This window comes from Gadus morhua, chromosome 22 (assembly GCF_902167405.1).
Source record: "Gadus morhua chromosome 22, gadMor3.0, whole genome shotgun sequence".
NCBI lineage: Eukaryota > Metazoa > Chordata > Actinopteri > Gadiformes > Gadidae > Gadus > Gadus morhua.
In genome coordinates, this window is record NC_044069.1 from 13,612,325 (window position 1) to 13,623,203 (window position 10,879).

A 10,879-nucleotide genomic window follows, 5' to 3' on the forward strand; every position below is an offset into this window, starting at 1 on the left:
GCCATGGCTACACAGAATCTGTTTGGGTTTATTAATAAATACTGGGAGCAGAAGGAAAGAGGAGCCTGCCTGGTGTTGTATACCCAGGGGACGGGGGCCTACCAAGTGGCCTGGAGGACCACCAAGCCACCTGGCCCTTGGTCCTCATAAACCATGTTTCCTTTGTGTGTAGCGCTCGTATGCGTGAGAATTAGGACGATAGCCACTTGTTCCCAATGCCAAGATGGGTACATTTTGGTGGCTTTAAGGAAACATGCCACCAATCATTCTTCATTTGAAGTGGCCTTTACGGCTCCTGTAGGGGCTGTCGTGTCTCGTTTGTTCAAGTTGAGGCAGAACACGGCTGTTGGATTGTGCCCGTGTCTCCTCATTATCAAGCCCTCTTTAAATAGAATCATAAAGCCACCACACTGGAGGATTGGTTTTCCTCTTGGACTTCTGACCCCAACATAACATCACATGTGGTCTACTTCTCTGTGTGTGTGTGTGTGTGTGCGTGCGTGCGTGCGTGCGTGTGTGTGTGCGTGCTTGCGTGCGTGCGTGCGTGCGTGCGTGCGTGCGTGCGGGCGTGCGTGCGTGCGTGCGTGCGTGTGTGTGTGTGTGTGGGGGTGGGTGGGTGGGTAGGGAAGGATAGCTAATGGAGAAAAACAAAGACATCTTTGCATTATAAGACTGTGGAGAACAGGTGAAAATGGTGAGTGAAATTGAAAAGTTAACATGGCAATTCAGAATCCCGGCTACCTCCTTCTTGTATAAACAGCTTCCACTAGATGGCGTCACAGACTTAGTAAAGGCCCTCAGACTCAGAGAGTAGAAACAAACTAATGTTGACTATCAGTGTGCACACCAGTCTTTGTCCAGACTTTCTGTCTGCTTCTCTGTCCAAACAGTGATTCAGATGACAAAACTAGTCATTATGCATAAACCGGTAGAAATACATATCATCTTCCAGAATGGCACTGATGCAGAATCTCAAAATAGCTCTATTTTAGTTTAACAGTCTGTGAACCTCTTTTCTTCCTTGCTGTTTTATTTCTGCTGCTCTGTGGCCAATTAGATACACAGTGAACGCTTTTCTCTATGTGTCACTCTCCTGGCCTCTCCACATTGTGTGCTGTGCGTGCTCGTACATTTGTGAAGAAAGGTAGAGGGACGGCGATGGGAAGAAGGGGAATTACAAAGTTCAACCACAGCTCCTCCTACACTACATAAAACCCAACTCACCCAATCTTAGTAATATCCCATGCTTTGTGTTATAGTTCACACCCTCTATAAAAAAGTGAGCTCATTGATTCGGTCATTTGGATGTTACCACAAAAGGGATTTTAGGGATTCTCTTTGTCCAGCGACAGAGGGAATTATTTATTAATTGGAGTCCATCCTTATCTCTTGCAGTGTGTCAGTTTCTGACCGAGCCAAGCCTTATGAGGGAGGCAATAATCACAAGTCAAGGGGTCTCCTGATTTAGCACCACGTTGACGTCCATGCTTTGAGGTGGCCTGGCCATGACCCAAGCACACCCGCACAAGGTTTTGTAGTGCTCCAGTATCCATAGTGAAAGATTCCCTGTTCTTGGTTGGTTACATTTCAGAAACAGCTGTTCAACCTTTTACTTAACCCAATTTTCTTGTAGAAAATTTAAGGATCCTGTCTTATATCCCATGAAGAGGAGAAGGGAGTTAATATTCTGCAATGGGGCCGAATATTTATCGCTTTGGAACTAACTCCAGTAAAATTATGTTCCTTAGAAATGTCAATGCACTACCAACACTTATAATTGTTTTTCCTCTATTACGTTCAACTAGACTGTGTAGCTGCACTTGTAGGAGGTTCAGTATTACATGTTATATTAAGTGTAGTTATTAAGTGAGGTGAGCATGCTCCTTGAGCATCGTTTTCCCAGCAGATGATGTGGCGACCCACCGGTCACAGGCCTAACCTCTAGGCAACCACATCTGGTTTCAGAGCCTGACCACCTGTCTGCCGGTATGTCTCGTTGACTGTAGAACCGCTTATGCCTACTCCGAAACCAATGTGCCCATGTCCTTCATGCATGTGTATTGTGTAGGTCACGGTTGTCTTATGTCTGTCACGTTGTAAGTGGTACATCGCCGAATCACTCTGATTTAAGTGCATTTTAATGGCGGTGGCACTGATGTGTGTTTATGTTTCATAGAGTGAGTGCCTTTCTCCGGCCATTGACACACTCAATCTTTCTTTTATTGTCATCAACCAACTGTACGTTTGTTACACAAGAGCTTTTAAGTGTCTTTAGGGATAGGGATGACCTAACTGTAAATAGTGCTACATTGTTTGGGTGATCCTCCCTGCTATGTAAGCTTTCCTGAGCTACCATTGAGAGGTCTCAGAGAGCCTCCCACAGGTGTTGGAGGAGTGGTGCGGTGTTAGGATTCTGGTGGAGATGAGAATCTGAAGAGTTGACATGGTTACCGATACCGCTCTATGGGAAACTATGCAAAGCGTTGGGCCCATTGTTGGGCCCATGCTCAACAGGTCTGTTGAGCTAGATATCTTAGGTCATTACTTAAAAGGATTCCTATTGGAGCTGCTTTTGTGTTTTAAAATGGTTCTGTAGAACTGCTGTGAGTGTGCGTGCATGTGTGCATGCGTGTGTGCATGCGTGTGTGCTTGCGTACCTGCGTTGTGCGTGCGTACATACATGCGTATGTGTGCTTTTGGAAGCTGTGACCCGGAGCATGTGAGTAAAGTTGTGAGAGAGTATATTTGGTAGCTGCCCGTTTGGTCTTCCTTCCTTGGTCTCCCTTGAGACAACTAAACAAGTACTCCATATACATCCCTATTCATGCTCTGCTACAACATCGATCCCTAGTGATGAGCTTGGAATCTGCAGCTGAATCCCCAATTGGTAAACCCAGTGTCCGGTGAGTCATTGGGTGTGTGTATGTGTATGTGAGGATTCCTGATTCCATCCTTTTAAGGAACTGACTTTCTAACAACACTGAGTTGGTAAATGGTTTAGTCCCAACACAAGCAAAATAATGTTCTCTTACCCTGCCTCTTACATCCCATTAGCTTTTCAAAACTGCCGCAGCCGTTTTCTGGGAACAAAACCAAAGTACCCTGTTCATCATAATATATTATCTTGGTCACATGTTTTCCATCCAAAGGCCTATCCCATCGATTTATTAACAACATTGACGTGACAACGTTCCCGTTATCTGTCCTCTTGTTTTCAGTGACGTAAACGTGGCATTATCAAATGAAACACAGCAGCACCAAAAACAGGCCGACAGTTATTTTTTAATTGGACTGAGGCGGCGAAAAGGCAGAGGGAACCAAAACACAGGGGGTGCAGGGGAAGGGGCCGCTTGGCGGGGGGTTCAGCACAGAAGAGGGCGGCATTGGAAAAAAGCAAATGTTCTGTTTTTTGTGCTGTTCTAAACCCAGCTGCAGCCACACCCACCCAGAAGTTCCTGCAAAAGAGGAATAACAAATGTTTTTTGGGAAAGAAGCAGTTGAGCCCCATCGTGATAGGTTCACGGTTTGCCTTAAATGCCTCCCTCCCCCTCCGTTCCCCTTCAGAAGTACATAATAGAAACACACTACCCCATACAAAGCCTCTATAGATCCAATTGTGCAACAGTTCTGCAAGTAATTTCAAGGATTCGAAAACTAGTGGAATCTTTGTTATTGCTTTCCTCCTAAAAGGGTTTTAATTTGAGAACGTTCTAGGTTGTTGAGCGTGTGTGTATGCAACAATGTCATGGAGTGCAGTCCACTTGGGTTTATGGGCCTTCACCAGATTCGCTTCAGCAGAACTTCAGAAGTATTTTTGTTGAAAAATGGTTGGATCGAGAGCCTTATACACAGAAGTCTTCGATGTAGTTGTTTTTGAGGGGGACAATGAGCACTGTAGCTGGTCATGAGCCACACACAACATGATTTCACATTATATTGAACAGACTTCTGGCTCTCTCCTCCTCTTTTTAGCTCAATCAATCAATTTCTCACTTACTGTCTATCTTTCTATTTCTCCTGTGTTTTTTTATAGTTGGTTCGATTCTTCACTTCAAGGGGTCAACAAAATTGCTGTAGCATGATTAGCAGGAATATCCCTAACTTGCCCCGACATGGTACTCTGATTGGTTGAAGGGAGGTCGTATGGGTCATCCAGCTGTCCTATCACAAGCAGGATTTATACAGCCAGGGGGAAATCCTCCTTTCCCCATATCTTGGTCTATATCCAGATAGCATCAGCTCAATGAAAATCCTTCCCTAAACACAGATCCTTTCTTTATTCCATGTTTACTTTTCATTTACCTCACTAGGGTTTCTTGCCAAAGTACTGTACTGAAGTAGACAAAGAGCTGTGCTTATGAAAGCACGTATTATCTGCCTGACAAGAGGGAAGGTCAGGTGGAGGTTTCCTGTAAATTAAATTAAAAGGCAGAGTAAAAGAATGCACAGTGCAATACTGTGTGTGCGTGTGAATGTGAGTGCATGTGGGCATCCCATGTATCTGTGAACCAAATTCCCAGCAAATAGAAATGAAGGACGTACCGGTCCCGTTTAAATTAAACAAGGTTTGCCGAAATACAAAGGATAACTTCAAAGACGACTCAGCTGTTCCCTCAGTGATAACATATCAATGAGACATTTACTTCTCCTATACTTGCCATAGTCTACCTTAAGGGCTCCCTTAAAAAGCACAACGCTTTTACGTCCATGTATGTTTGCAGCAGCATGTCCTCCCTCTGGCCAGCATCACCCCTCTCCGTTTCTCGAATGGACTCTCCCGGGTTTCAATTTCCGCATCTCTTTGGGATGTTCAATGTGGAGCCCTCGATGTATGGGGGTGTGATGTAAGGGGGGGATACCACCATTTGTCCTTGCATTTTGGACATTTGCGCACTTTTGCATCATGTTGATGATGACATCAGAGGCCGTGTTCTCCTGCCTTTGGATTTAACAGCTGAACCCTTGACTACTTTATCTACACCTTTATTTACATTCTGTCCCTCTTTACTTTGTCCTCTCCTGGGCCTCCCTGCTCTTTCCATCCCTCTCTTCCTCTCCCTCCCCATCCCTCTCTATCCCGCCCTCCCCATCCCTCTCTCTCTTTCCATCCCTCTCTTCCTCTACGAGTTGGGAGCAGTTATTAATAGCCAGAAAGTAATGGATCATGGAATGTAACTTTGCCCTCTAGACCTATAGACTTTCTCGTAAACTGCTTCATACTGGACAAATATATGAACACACACACACACACACACACACACACACACACACACACACACACACACACACACACACACACACACACACACACACACACACACACACATTTCAATGTCTTTATTTCTGTCCGCATTTATAAAATACATTGCAAGGGCACAAATATTTTCAGTTGCTTTTGATGCCCTACATCCTCGAAACAACATGTTGCAGTACGTGAGTCATACATGCACAGAATAGACAATACGTACACATGAGCTTATTCTGCACACAGTCTGTTAGCAGACAGAGACACACACACACACACACACAGAAATGAAACACTGAAAATTGAAGTAAGAAGCAAGAGTGCAAAGTTAATGTGAAGATGTATGTTTAAGAGTGTTCACTTAATCAAATAGTTGATAGATTCAGATGTTTGGAGATGGAAATAAAAAAGAGAACATTTCTTTAGAGAGAGACAGAGAGAGACAGAGAGACAGCCATTGGTGCAGAAAGAATGTGTTCATCTGGGGACAAAAGCAGAGTGGGAGTGATAAAGCTGGTTCGGGAGCAGGGGGGCTTATCCCTCCGCCAGTTTGGATTTCCTGGCCGTTACCTCATTCCTTTCAGTCATATGTGAGACACACAATCATAAGTACACACTTGAAAACCACAGGCACACAAACACACTCACAAACACCCACCCGCATCCAAAACATCTCTTACAACAGCTCGTCAGCTGTAATAGGTGTATGCCATTTGGAACAGGTTTTTACAATCTTAGTGAAGTACAGAAGGAGCCGGCTGGCTGGTAGCGGTGTCAAAACACCGCCTGAGCCCCCGACCTGGTTTTGTTTCCGAACAGGCTGGACAACAGGAAAGACGCTGGAGGATGACGTAGCGATGAACATTACGGAAAGACGAAAACATAATTATGATTGTTTGTGATAGACAGGGAGATGGCATTAGAATCGGGAAATAGTCAATCCGATTTCCAATTCTTGATTTTTACAACATATCTGACCCGCACCTGCTGAGGTTCACTCCAGGAGCTTTTGCTGGTATCCATGGTGACTAATGGCTAGACTAGAATGGAATGCCAGGAGAGGCTGTCAGGTGAGTGCTTGGCGTCCCTCACCTGTGTTACTACAGTTCAGGTACAAAGTAATCACATGTGTCCTTCAGAGTTTACAATGCCATCGCCCCCTAAACAAAGGATACACATTACGGTTACTGCTGGTAGAGGCTTGCCTAGTATGCGTTTGTAATATGTATATATATGTGTGTGTGTGTGTGTGTGTGTGTGTGTGTGTGTGTGTGTGTGTGTGTGTGTGTGTGTGTGTGTGTGTGTGTGTAGGTTATTTTATTATAGATGATTTGTTAACAATGGGAAGGGTAATGAATTGAGATTTTTAGAGATTCATTATAGAAAGAGGGAGAGTTCGAAGAACCAAAAAAAAACCTCAGTGTTCTGGTATTCAAATTGTTTAGTACCATTTATGGCACGTACACATACACATACAACATGGCTTTAGGCACCCACTCCTACACACACACACATACACAAACAAAACCGCCCTGACGGACTCTCTCATTCCCTTCTCATTCCCTCACGGTGGCCGTTCCCGTCATCGTCATGGAAACCCTAAAACATTTCAATCTGTTTGGCTTGAGAGAACTAAACTATGACTCATTTCATCCTCTCCCTGGATGCACACACTAGCACACACGCACACACACACACACACACACACACACACACACACACACACACACACACACACACACACACACACACACACACACACACACACACACACACACACACACACACACACAAACACTCACACACAAACACAGACACACACATGCACACACACACACTCACTCTTTCAAGAATACACAATAACCCAACAAACTCTGTCATACAGTTCTGAGGAAAGTCCTGAGAAAACGTTAAACTGTAACCAAAGAAAACATCTCTGTGAAAGTTATTCCTTGTCTTGTGCCTAGTATTACAGTTTTGTAATGTTTGTAATGTTATTATTATTAATTATTTTTTCACTAGTAAATTACGTTCTCTGTAGTTCAGCAGCTGCAATATCCAAATGTTCCCAAATATACACAAAATATTGCATTATCGTATTTCTTGTAGAATGCATTGTTACAGTACTGCAGCAGTATTTGTTATTGTTGTAGTAACCCATACTTTGAAGGGGAAGTAGACTAGTTAAGGTTTATCTGTGTGCTTCCTGGAGTTTCCCATTAGAGGGGGAAGCGTCGGTCATTGGAACCGTAAACACAGTTATTCAAATAATCCCAAAAGACAGGTAGCCAGCTAGATTTCTTCAGCCAACCACTGACCACTCCACTTTTCTGAAACTGGAAGCCTCTACTATACTTAACCTATACTGGTGTTTATCTAACCTTTTTAACAGAAGTGTATGGTACGGTGGCGGTTTTTCATCCAGTGTGTGTTGGACGTTGGAACCTCTACCTCAGTCAGGTAGGACTTGGAAGTTGTTGCCTTGCCAACAATGCTGCCCAAGGCAACCCTGTCGAAAATAAACAACTGTGATATGCATAGTGGTTCTTCCAATTAAAATGGGAAACCAGGACTGCCTGCTAGCCAGAACTGATTTGAATTGTATTGAGGAGCTGTGGATGTGCAGGTGTGCCCCAAGTCCTCTCCCCCAGGATCCCCACCCCTCCCTCTCTGATGTCTGACTCCTCACCCGACCTCCTCCCTCTCCCCCCGTCCTTTTTCCTCTCCAGTCCTAACCCCTGAGAGTCCACTTCCATATCCAAACCAGATGAGCCGGTCCCAAGATAGACAGCAACACACTCGCGCGCACACACCCACACACCCACACACCCACACACACACACCCACACATTCGTATAATCACACCCAAACTCTCCAATTAAACCCCATATGCACGCACACACAGGCTATGATGTGAGCTCCTCCTGTTTGTAAAACGCGAAGCACCATTGTGGAACGTAAAACACAACAGCCCATTTTCTAAAATGCTCCAGCGTCCTGGGGAAAGGGCCTCCTCTCCCAGAGCAATGCTGGGCAAGCCCTGCAGGTTATGGGGCCTCTTGTGACCAGCCCTACCTGTCTGAATCTCAGTGTGTGTGTTTACATGTGCGTGTGTGTGTGTGTGTGTGTGTGTGTGTGTGTGTGTGTGTGTGTGTGTGTGTGCGTGTGCGTGTGCGTGTGTGCGTGTGCTGTCAGGTTGGACCAAGTGTCAAGTTACCGCTCGGCTGCAGGGGCCACTCCTTTGCTCTGCAGAATTAGAAGTCTGCATGTCCTCGCCTCAGAGACTTGCTCTGTATGCAGACGATACACTCTTTCACGCTAAACCATTTGGGGTTGTTGTTTGTTTGATCGCTCGGTGCGGGCCGGGCTCTGTATACACTGTGATCGTGAGGCGTGGTCGGTGTTTGCTACAGGTCTGCTGCTGAGATGTATCCAGACCCTGGGGTTGCCCTCCTCAGGGAGGCTGGGGCGCACACACCTGATCCCCGAAAGGGAGGATAAGACTAAAGACAAAACGAAGGCAAAAGAGAAAGACCCGATAGAGTAGGTGTACTTTGTTCATAATATACCTTATCTAAGGTTTGGTTTTTTGTGGTTGTTATGTTATGTTTGCTTGTTGTTCTTTGCTTCTGTTTGATAAATGATTGTGTAGGCTAATGCCAACCGCTCAGGTGTTCTCAGGGCTTTTCAATGAGCAAGGCTAGCTTGCTAGCTAACTAACTCCTGGGTCAGCTCTGTGGGAGAGGAGAGAGAGAGACAGAGAGAGGGAAAGGGAGGAGAGGCTGGCTGGCCCACAGAGGGAGGGACTGAGTGTTCACAGATGCATGGAGCCCCGTTCACACCGCTGATCGCACACAGACACAGACACACACACACACACACACCCAGACATACAGACATACAGACATGCTCACAGCAGCCTGCGCTCAGACACTGGGAGAAGGGAGAAGAGCGCAGAAGAGGACTAAGCAAACACTCTTGAGTAAGTTGTTGTAGAGCGCTTAATAATAATATGAGGACTTTGAGGACTTTGGGTAGTGAGTGGATGCGTATGTGTTTAACTCCTAACTTGCAGCGGTCCGTTGTTAAACTAAGTTGATAGCATCCTCATGTCTGTTCTCCACATGTGGATACTAACGCATGTTATGATTTTTTTATTGCCATTATGTTGCCATTATTTGAACTTCTACTGTATTTAAATATTTGATTCATTCACATTTTTTCGTGCTCAAGCTTTCCAACCAGACTCGCACACACACAGACACACACACATGTTTCTGCTTATGTCAACCATGTGTAATGTACACACACGCGCACACAGTTATTTGCACGTTCACACACAGAGAGTGATTTTCCTCTTTTCTCTGCAGGGTATGGACTCTGCACACAACCACGTACGCACACACACACACACACACACACACACACACACACACACACACACACACATATGCACACACACACACATATCACAATGAGAAGAAAAGGGAGGATCAGTCCTTCAGTGCTAAATCTTTTTGGAAGACTTTGTGGGAATGTGGGTTTTGATACACTGCATGTCATGGCGGACTCAGCACTGCCGGACAGTTTGGTGATTTTGATCTGTGTTTTCATACTAATCCTCAATAAATTCTGGCTTTGCTAATTAATCTCTCCATTCTAATTTGTCTCCTTTTAATTGCTCCACTGTATATCTCTCCCTCAATCTTTGCCTCTTTTCTTCGGTTTATCTCTGTTTCACACTCACTTGCCCTCAAGTGAGTGTTTAAGTGCCAGTGAACCCAAAATCTGGTTTGTTCTGTTTTACACATCTTAGTATGTCTTCTATGATTGTCAACATTGTAATCCATGCCATTTGGTCACTGTTGCTAAATGAATCATTCAGAAAAAAATGGTGTCTCCAAGTTTTTGTAAATTCTACCAAACTCAATCCCTGTTATTTTCGTGACGTTGAAGTGCCTTTCACAATAAAGTGACACCAACGCCACCTCCACCACAGAGAGGGTGATGCCTCTCGGACACTTAGTAATTTAAAACCATGGTGTACGCCGCATTTTATAAACAACATCCCTCATTGTATTGCTCATGACTCAACGACGAGTAGGCTAGTTGCTTCAAAATAGGGATCACAAAGTTGGTGTGGGTACCTCAACCCCTCCCTGGTAGAACTTTCGTAGTGTTTGAGTTCCAGATAACTCCTATATGTTTGCTTCCCTTCTCTGTATCGCCCTCTCCATCTATCTCACACTTCCCCTCTCACTCTATCATCAGTAATGTCCACTAGCCACTGTGTCTCTGATCTTATGGATGTTCTTCTCCGTCCCAGCTGCTGGACAGCCCTACCAGGAGCACGGACTTGGACAGTAGGGGGTTGTGACCCTGTGGCGACACGGGGTTCAAGAACGCCCCCCAGCCCCTCACGACCGTCCCTCATCATCCACATAAGGATCGGATCCCAGGACCTGTACATATATACATCACATCTGTATAGGATGCCCCGAAGAAGCTCCACGGGCGAGCTGGTCCCCAAGGACATCTCTGAGATTCTAGCCCGGGAGGCGAAGGCCCACCGTGGGCAGCGGAAGCAGGCCGGCTCCCTGGGCCAGGCCTTCTGCTGGTTGAAGGGCAGACGGA

At 45.4% G+C, this 10,879-nt stretch overlaps 1 protein-coding gene across 2 annotated transcripts in view; it reads left to right on the forward strand.

Moving 5' to 3' along the window:
- The first annotated feature begins 8,513 nt into the window (after nucleotides 1–8,513).
- Nucleotides 8,514–10,879, forward strand: part of nhsl3 (NHS like 3) — a 36,897-nt gene continuing 34,531 nt past the window's right edge. The window contains exons 1-2 of one of the 2 annotated variants that reach the window (XM_030347095.1): nucleotides 8,514–8,788; nucleotides 10,572–10,879. The exon at nucleotides 10,572–10,879 is cut by the window's right edge and continues 99 nt beyond it. In XM_030347095.1, the coding sequence (XP_030202955.1) occupies nucleotides 10,738–10,879 (142 nt within the window). In that variant the 5' untranslated portion in view covers nucleotides 8,514–8,788; nucleotides 10,572–10,737. Of the gene's footprint in view, nucleotides 8,789–9,068; nucleotides 9,228–10,571 lie in introns of those variants that run through there. The other variant, XM_030347094.1, reaches the window with a different exon arrangement.